General features: G+C 57.8%; 1 protein-coding gene across 1 annotated transcript; it reads right to left on the reverse strand.

Annotated features, from left to right (window-relative positions):
- Positions 1-218: 218 nt before the first annotated feature.
- Positions 219-6,762, reverse strand: Arrdc5 (arrestin domain containing 5). Its single transcript, XM_005332060.5, has 3 exons — positions 6,493-6,762; positions 4,962-5,167; positions 219-774 (listed from the first exon to the last, which is right to left on the reverse strand). The coding sequence occupies exons 1-3, from the start codon at positions 6,743-6,745 to the stop codon at positions 235-237; spliced, it is 999 nt and encodes a 332-aa protein (XP_005332117.1). The 5' UTR covers positions 6,746-6,762; the 3' UTR covers positions 219-234.
- Positions 6,763-9,748: the final 2,986 nt, after the last annotated feature.

Raw genomic sequence — 9,748 nt, forward strand, 5'->3', positions numbered from 1 at the left:
CCCTGCAGGACAAAGGGCTACTGGTGGCGGCTGGGTGGCCACACCTGTCCTCCCAGGGGCCCGGAGGCTGAGGCTGGAGGATCACGAGTTCAAAGCCAGCCTCAGCAATTCAGTGAGACCTGTTTCTAAATAAAATATGTAAGAAAGGAGGGACTATGGCGCAGAGGTGAGGTGACCCTGGGCTCCGTCCCCAGTACGAAGACAAGGCCAAGGCCTGGTCGAGTCAGAGAAGCTTTAATATCTAGAAGTCTGGGCACCTAATCCGGCGGATCCCGGCTCTCCGCCGAGCGAGAGCTGGCAGCTGGAGGACTTGGCGGGCATGCTGGTGATGACGATGGGCACCTTGGCCTTGACGCTGGCCAGAGACCAGGGCAGGTGCACGGTGACCACCAGCTCGTAGCTGGTCCGCATGATCTGGTCGTCTAGCAGGGCGCTGCTCACGGACAGCACGAGGGGCAGGCTGAAGGTGCTGACCACCGTGGTGCTGCTGAAGGCGGCGATCTGGGTGTTGGCCTCCTGCCGCAGCAGCTCGTGGCTGTCCCCGCGCCACCGCCGCTCGGCCATGGGCGTGAAGCCCTCGTACTGCATGTGGGCGTAGAGGGCCAAGACCACCGTCCGGAGGCACTTGCTGGTCTGGTTGTGGATCTCCGAGGTGAACACCACCTTCTCCCCCGGCATGAAGGTGTTCCTGTCCATGCGAACCTGCAGGCACACCCTGCCCCGCCGGCAGCAGTGGTAGGACACCTTCTTCTCGGCCTGCACAAACAGGGGGTCCTGCAGGGGGAGGGGAACGACAGTGAGGGGCTGTGGCTGGGAGACCCACGGCCTGACCCACATCCGTCCCAAGAGCTCCTTGGTACTTCGGGGCTTTTGCACCCCCAACCCTGCAGTTGTCTCCCAGCTTCCTGACTGATCTGAATATCAATGGCCTTATCTGCAAAACAGTCTTAGGAAATCCACAGAATCCCCCTCCCATGATTCTCTGGCTGTGCGACCTTGGATAAGTGGCTTGACTTCTCTGAGCATTGTTTTTTTTTTTTGGAAGACCGTGTAATAGCTTACAGTCTAAGAGCAAGACCCTGGGCTTAGGCAAATATTTCAATGATATGCATTCACTAGGAACTCCATTTTGAATTTTAAATACGGATCCCGCCCGCCCCCCACCCAAGCAAACATATTTTCTTGTGAGTGAGCTGCAGCTCCCAGGTGAACCCCACAGTTGTGAAGGGGAGCAGCCAACGTTGTGCAGCGTGCCGTGTTGCTAACACGAGGTGCCTGGGTCAGCTGCATCATATGCATTTTACAGTTAAGGATATTTTCACCTGATGACCGGTTTATGGGGACAGGACCCTATCGCAAATGGAAGAACCAAGAACCGTCCATCTTGTCCATTTCCACGACAGCAACTGAGAACCCTGCAAAATGACCTGTCCCTCCATCCCCGACCCCCCTGCATCCCACAGGAGGGCTGTGTGGGCCCCTGCGGGCGCTCGCTGGCTCTGTGGCAGGGGCTGCTGGGAACCTCGCGGGCGCCGCACAGCGCACGCACACGCATGCAGGGTTCACTGTTCATCTTTTCCTTTTCTTTGCTGGGATGGACCTGGTCCTCACTGTCCTGGGCCAGCACTCCGCCGCGGCGCGCACCTGCTGTCTGTGACAGGTCCAAGGGCCTCCCGGGAAAAGCCTGGGACCAGACCTGGCTCCCGTCTGGGAGTGGGGGGATATTTGTATTGAATTTACTTATTGAGTGTCTCTGATCTGAAATGCTCCAAACATCCAAGACTTTTCGAGCACAGACACGGCCTTCTGTTCCGGGTGTTCCAATTCCATTCATCTGCAAAACGTTGGTGGCCATTCTCTGAACTCATTTTCCTGTTATTTTCTATTCTACTTATTCGATGCTATCATTCATTTTCTTTGATTTTTTGGTACCAGGGATTGAACTCAGGGGCGCTTGACCACTGAGCGTCACACCCCAGACCCTTTTATTTTTTTATTTTGAGACAGGGGTCTCCCTAAGTTGCCGAGGCTGGCTCTGAACTCACGACCCTCCTGTCTCAATCGAACCCAGTGCCTCATCCTGTAGGCCAGGGCTCCACCACTGACCCACAGCCCAGCCCTGGATTTCTTAATCATGTTGGTCGCAACCCACCACATTTATATATTCTGACATTTTATTTTATTTTTTATTTTTCAGTTTTCGGCGGACACAACATCTTTGTTGGTATGTGGTGCTGAGGATCGAACCCGGGCCGCACGCATGCCAGGCGAGTGCGCTACCGCCTGAGCCACATCCCCAGCCCATATTCTGACATTTTCTATTATTTTCTTTCATTAGAAAACAGTTAGGGGCTGGGGCTGGGGCTCATGGCAGAGCACTTGTGAGGCCCTGGGTTTGATCCTCAGCACCACATAAAAATAAACAAATAAAAGAAAGGCATGTTGTCCATCCATCCATCCATCCAACAACCACCCACCCATGGGTGGCAGGACTCTGGGTGACTCCCTGGGAGAGCGCCTGCCCAGGCTGCCCAGGCCCCGGCTTCCTGGGGGCTGAGATTCTGGGGGAGATCCATTGCAACACACCAGACTGATTTTTTTTTTTTGTACTGGGGATTGACCTCGGGGCCCTGGGCCACTGAGCCTCACCCCAGCCCTAGTCTCAGTTTTTATTTAGGGACAGGTCTCACGGAGCGCCTCACCCTAGCTGAGGCTGGCTTGGAACTCGCCATCCTCCTGCCTCAGACTCCTGACCCTGGATGACAGGCGTGTGCTACGCGCCCGGGCCTGCCTCAGCCTCTCAAGGACCTGGGAGGACAGGCGTGTGCCACCACCACACTGTCGTGTTCTTTTATTTTATAAAACATGGAGTTGGGGACCCACCCAGTCTCTCTCTGATCTGTCCTGAGTCCAGGCCCAGGTGCCTGCGTGTCACTACAGTGAGACGGCAAAGCGCAACCTCCCGGGGTCCTTCCACGGTTTGAAAAGTGCCGCTCTGGGTCCACTGCTGACCCCTGACCCCTCTGACCTCCCTTCCACCCGGGCCTCAGACCCCTGCCCTGGCCTCCTAAACCCCAGTCTCAGGGAGAGTTTGCGCATGTGCATGCGCCAGGCCCCTGCAGAGCTTAGGAACCCAGGCCCCAGGGGGAGCCTGCAGTACTGACCAGGGCCTGCAGGGGCCTCCTTTCAGTGCCCAGCACCAGAAAAATACAAAATAAAAAACAAAAAAGAAGAAAAAGTAGGAAGGAAGGCCCCGAGGGGAGGAGGGGAGGAGCAGTGCTCAGAGGGGGGCAGCGCAGCGGCCTCCTGCCCCCAGCCCTCCCTGGGTGATGACTTAGCTCTTGGTCTGCTGGCCTCCTCCTGGGCCTGACCCCAAGCCTGCTGCCAGGAGTCCCCGTGGTGGAGGGGGGTGTTTCCGTGGAACTGGGCACTTCCAGCTCCTGGGCGTGCTGTTGCCCTGGGCCTTGTGGCTAATGGAGGGTCCACTGGTCGTGAGGCCCAACTTGTGTCCTCTTAGTTCCCACGGGCACCCAGAGAGGGGGCAAGGCCTGCAGAAGGTCACCCAGGAGCAGGGGCCACACCTGAGCCCAGGCTGCTGGCCCCAGGGCCCTTCCACACCCCTAACACTGGCCCTCCTGGAGGCCCGCCTCCCTGTGGGCTGCTCAGAGGTCGCTTTGTCACTGAGATAATCACACCATCAGGAGGTCCAGTCATCGCCCTTGGATGACCTTGGAGGCAGCAGGGCCAGCCTGTTTTACCCGGAGTGCCCGCAGGGCCGGGCAGCAGGAGGGGCCTGCCACCCACCCCCTCAGAGAATCTCCAGGGCCCAATGCCCTTGATGCTCTGATGACAGGGAAGTCCCTGCGGAGGTACGTGACCTTCACCAATGTCATTCCACTGCCCCAGCTTCCCCTCTGGACCAGGCCTCAAAATGGGATTTGGGACAGCCTGGCGCTCAGGTGACCACAGCTGCACTGTCCTTCCTTGTCCGGGGACTGAAGCGCCTGCATTTGCCTTTTAGGGACACCAGCTCTGTGTCTGAGGACTCAGATGACGGGGGCCACTGAGGGTCCGGCCTCTCTCCCACCCAGAGGGGCTCTGGGGCTTCTGCTTGGTTGAGTCCCCGAGGGTCCCAGCCGCTGTGGCTCTCTCTGGGTGGTGTCCTGGGCACTGCAGGAGGCTGGGCAGCGCCCCTGGCCTCCCCGGGCTCCGTGCTGGGACTCCCCTCACGACACCCACCAGTGGCCCCCAAAGCCCACTGTCCCCTGGCCGGCCACACTGCCCTCTCTCCTCCTTTCCCTTTTTGTAGACGGACGCAACACCTTTATAGGTTTTTACGTGGTGCTGAGGGTCGAACCCAGGGCCTCGCACGTGCCAGGCCAGCACACCACCACTGAGCCACCACGTCCCCGTGAGCCACCACGCCACATGCCACTGCTGAGCCACCACGCCACCGTGAGCCACCACGCCCCCGTGAGCCACCACGCCACACGCCACTGCTGAGCCACCATGCCACCACTGAGCCACCATGCCACATGCCACCGCTGAGCCACCACGCCACCGCTGAGCCACCACGCCACTGCTGAGCCACCACGCCACATGCCACCGCTGAGCCACCTCACCACCGCGAGCCGCCACGCCACTGCTGAGCCACCATGCCACCACTGAGCCACCATGCCACATGCCACCGCTGAGCCACCATGCCAGCCCCTCCTCTCTTCCTTTAAAGGCCACTGTTGACTTCTGGGGTTCGGGGGCCATCCCTGGCCTCTTGTCCCCTGTACTGCCGTGACAGCCCAGTGTGTCTCCGACACCCTCAGTGTCCCGGGGAGGAGAATCACCCTGGCTTAGTCCCTGGCCTGGTTGGTGGCCACCTTTAGTGAGTCCTCTGGGCCGGGCAGCTGCTGGCACCCTGGCAGCCCCCGTGGGCCTGGCTCCCCGCCCCAACGCCCCCTGGGCACCTGGAAGGACTGCTCCGGGTGGAAGTCCGAGGTCCCTTGAATCAACAGGTAGGTCCTCTTCTGGGCCAGCACGCGCTCGCGGCCCAGGCAGGAGGCTTGGATGAAGTAGGAGACGTGGCCGGTTTTGCTGGAGAAGGTGGAGGGGAGCCTGGGAGGTAAGTTGAAATGGAAGTCAAAGGTGTGGCTGCCTGCACTTAACCAATTATCTGAAAGCAAAACACACCGAGGCCATCAGAAGGTTCTAGAATCTTTTTCTTCTCCTTTTCTTCATGTTTCCCCCATTATTTATAGTGTTTGGACAGGGAGGTGCAGGTTCTGGGGCTGGCTCCTCTGTCCTCTCTCTATACCTTCAAGGACCTCCTCTGTGGGCCCGTAAACCGTCGTCCCTGACTGGACTGGAGAGGGACATGGCTGGCATGGTCACCCCAAAGTATTGATGTGGACTTGCGCACCCCAGCTCTGGGCTCCAGAGAGCGGAGGCTGGGCCTGGACGTGGTGCTGAGTGCCTGACATCCCAGCAACTCGGGAGGCTGAGGCAGGAGGACACAAGGGAGGCCGGCCTTAGCAATTTAGGAAGGACTTGTCTCAGAAATAAAAAGAGCTGGGGGTGTAGCTCGGTGGGAGAGGGCTTGGCTAGGTAGGACCCTGGATTCCATCGATACCGAAAAAAAAAGAAAGTAAGTGAAGTTCGGACCCTCAGGATTCAGCCAGGACGAGCTGAGCACCTACTGTGTGCCAGAGACGGTTTTAGGCAGTGTGTGTATGGCAGGGGGCAGGACAGATAAAACTCCTGTGAGCTTCACCTGCAGTGCCTGGTATACAGTAGGAGCTTGAAGTTTGATTTTGTGTTCTGGAGCTGAGAGTGGAACCCAGGCCTCATGTGGCCACGCACATGGTCTGAGCACCAAGCTCTGCCCTGCGCCCCTGGTCTGCTGATGAGGCCCTCTCCTCCGTTTCTGGGAACTTCCTGCTTCTTCCTCCCCCGTCTCTCCCCAGCCTGCTTTTCATGGCCGGTCCCCACAGCAGACACAGAGGCCTGAAGTTCCCAGAGACCTATCTGCTGCATCCGATGCAGGCTCCCTGCTCTGGTGCTTGGCACAGATGGGCTTCAGGTCGGTGCTCGGAGGGGCGTCCAGGGGCTTGGAAACGTGGAGAGGTGGCGCGGGACGCTGGGGTCTTCCAGAAGCGCTTCTGTCCTGACTGAACACAGTCCCGTTCTGTACGCCTGGCACTTTTTATTTTTTAATTGATGACTGAGCCCAGGGAGCTCTCCTGCCGAGCTACACCTCCAGCCCTTTTTATTTTGAGACAGGGGTCTCATTCGGTTGCCCGGCCTCTAATTTGCAATCCTTCTGCCTCAGCCTCTGAGTCGCTGGGCTAGGTGTCCCCACTGCTCCTGGCCTGGTGGTGTCTCTTGTGCCCGGCTGGCTCCTAGGGTGGAAACTGCTTGTCCCCAGTCCCGCTAGGGGTGGTTGGTGTTGACCTTCAGCCCCGGGTCCCACAGGGCTCTGGGCTCGCAGCATCTCCTTACCCTGCACCGGGAACGTCTTGGTCTTGTGCACGTAGTCGGCCTTATTGTTGCAGATGACCTCCCTGCTGTAGTCACGGGAGGCCCCGACCTCCTCGTTCCACTCGACGTAGCCCCTCCCCACTAGCTCCACCTTCACCACGGGGTCCACCAGGGTGCTGTTCAGGGTGAGGGTCACCTGCCCCTTTAGGCTGGAGCCAGCCAGGTACACTGCATCCTTGGGCAGCACTAACTCGATGGACCTCACCATGGACATGGGGGTTGGGGTGGCGGCGAAACAGCTTTCCCCTCCCCCAGGCCACCAAGGTTCCGGGTTCCTTGGCTATAGTGACATCGTTGGTCTATGACATCCCTGGGCTCCCAGCTCCAGGGAGGGAGAGCCAGAGGCCAGGAGGGAAGGCCGGGCTGTGCGTCCCGGGTGAGCAGCGGCTCGGGAACTGGGTGACCCTCGTGGGTAGCCCCACCGTTTTCCCTCCGGAATAACCAAGACCCAAACCCTCAAAGTCAAGAGGCCACCGTCCCTGCTGCATAGAGAGTGCCTGTCGTCCACCCGGAAGTCGGGGCTCGTGGGGAGGGATCCTCCCCGCCGCCCTGGGGCGGAAGACGTCCTGGGCTGCCTTCACAGGAGACGGAGAGGCCCAGAGAGGCCTGAAGCATCTGCCGTCCTACCAGGTGCCCCAGGTTCGGTGCCACGTTTGATCATTTTCCTGTTGAAGGCCCTTCATTATCTGGTCTGTATTGGAAAAAACGTTGTAGATGGGGACAGGACACGGCGTCTGATGGGTCTGATGGGTCCCCTGGACTCACCCTGGACACCCAGACGACCTGGAACCGTCCTCTTGCAGACTGACATTTCTCCTTAAACCTGCTCACCCGCCCTGGGTAAGTCCCTTCAGAGGGAGATGTGTCAGGGAGGTTCGTGCCCACCAACGTGTGCCCGACCCAGACCAGCAAGGCTAATGGTGGTGTCAATAAAAGTTTGTTGAGTGACCCAATAGCCTCCGAGAGTCTGTTTGCACGTGGGCTGGTGCCTCAGCAGGGAGGGGCGTTGAAGCAGAATGCTAGCCTGTACCCACTGTCCAGACCGACAGGCCTCGCTCTCTTTGCTATAGTTTGCTTTATTTTATGTGACAGCTTTTGGGGACACTGACACCTGCCTATTAGTTTGTGATTTTTTTTTTTTTTTTGGTACCAGGGATTGAACTCAGGGGCACTAGACCACGGAGCCACATCCCCAGCCTTATTTTGAATTTTATTAGGGACAGGGTCTCACTGAGTTGCTCAGTGCCACGCTTTTGCTGAGGCTGGCTTTGAACTTGTGATACTCATGTCTCAGCCTCTTGAGCCACTGGGATTACAGACAGGTGTGTGCCACCGCACACCGCCTGGTTTGTGAACTTCTTTTTGAGATGCCTGGAGTAGTTGTTTGGTGTTTCTGAGTTATTAAACTCAGCAGTGATGCACTTGAGCTAATATGATGGATTTTGACATTCTCAAAATGATTATGGAATTCGAGTCCTGTGTGACCATGCAGAGAAAGCTGGATGCCTGGCCCATCCCCTGCACCGAGTGTCCATCAGGAATACTGCCCCTTCCAGGTGTTTCTGCAAGGGCAGGTACACTTGGAGGCCAGGTCTCATGGGATAGACCAGGATCTTTTGGAAGATCCCTTGTGCCTCACAAACCACATCTGTGGTGTGATCAACATATGGTTGATGGCCAAGGATCCAAAATTGGGTTCAGTGGCAGTGAGCGAGTCTCGAAGTTAGAGACAGTGAACAGCAACCTCTGGACTATACATATTAGATTGTATGAGTTTCCTATAGCTGCTGTAACAAAAGGTCAATAATGCAGTGGCTTGAAACCACATAGTTTATTTTCTAACAGTTCTGGAGGTCAGAGGTCCAAAATGAGTCTTAGTCTAGAATCCAGGTATTGCTGGGGCTGTGTTCTAGCAAAGAACTCTTGCCCTTTGCAGCTTCTGAAACACCCCGTGCCTGGCCTCTAGTCCTCCTGATTCTCACCTGCTTCTAGTATTCTATCTTCTCTGACTTGGGCTTTGCGGCCTCCCTCTCCCATACATTAGGACCCTTACGATGGTATGGCATTCAGCTGGATCATCCCAGGTAACCTCCCCATCTCAAAATCCTTATGTGGCTAGGACCCTTTTGCTGCCGGAGGCACCACATTCACAGATTCTCAGGGGAGGATGTGGACCTCTTCGGGGCCACGGCTCTGTCTAACAGTGGAAGTAGCTCTGGCAGAATGGAAGTTCTGCACTGCTACAAAAATCGTATACAAATGGAAGATGAAACTCCACTTCTTTCTGCTCCTCTGCGGTAAAAGAAAGACTGAATGCCTCCAGGGGCCTTGGAGGTCTTCCCTGCCACTCCTCTGACCTCATCCAGGATCCCCTCCCTGCCGCAGCCTGTTGGGTGCTCCTAGAGGGCCTCCTTCCTGCTCCCCAAACCACTGTGGTGGTTCCATCTGCCCTTGGATCTCACCCGCTCAGAGACCACAGCCTTTACCCTGAACCCAGGTCCTTCTCCCTGGCCCCCTCGTGGCTGCTGGTGGCTCCCATCTTCCATGGACTCTCCTCGCTTCACGGCCCTTGGTGCAAACCCAGATTCACTACTTTATGCAGGTCTTGCAGGAATGTTCTGCCCCCCAGACCTGAGACCACCAACCTGGGAGTATGCCTTGCCCAGCATGGAGCACCCTGTCCAGTTCCTGGGTGGGTGCCCAGCACAGGTCACTTCTGTGTCTGCTATCAGTGGCCAGAATGGAGCAGGCCAGGCGGAGGGGGCAGGGCAGCCCTGCCCGCCTGGACAGCCAAGAGAAGGCGGGAAAACCAAGCGGGAAGAACCAGTGAACAAGCCCTGCGGGTGGTTAGGGTGGGGAGCGGCGGCAGGTCCTGACGCCAGGCAGTGGGGCTGTCATGGGGTGCAGCCATGGGGTACAGGCTGTCTCCTGGGGATCCAAACATTCTTCTGCAGTGTAGATATTGATTCCGGCCTTCTTAGCTCTACTGCAAAGTGTGTCCAGGGGAAGGGGGCTATGGCAAGGCAGTGGGCTTAGTAGATCAGCGGGTCTCTATCCCTGAGAGGGATATCCTGAGAGGGAGACCCCCTAGGGCTCCTGCCGACAGGACACACGTGGCGGGGAAGCCTGGGTCCCGCCACAGGGCCCCCCTGGCGCACTGGGCGCGCCCTTAAGAGAGCGAAGGGCAGGGCGGGGCCGTGGCCAGCTGGGCGGAGTT

This window comes from Ictidomys tridecemlineatus, chromosome 2 (assembly GCF_052094955.1).
Source record: "Ictidomys tridecemlineatus isolate mIctTri1 chromosome 2, mIctTri1.hap1, whole genome shotgun sequence".
NCBI lineage: Eukaryota > Metazoa > Chordata > Mammalia > Rodentia > Sciuridae > Ictidomys > Ictidomys tridecemlineatus.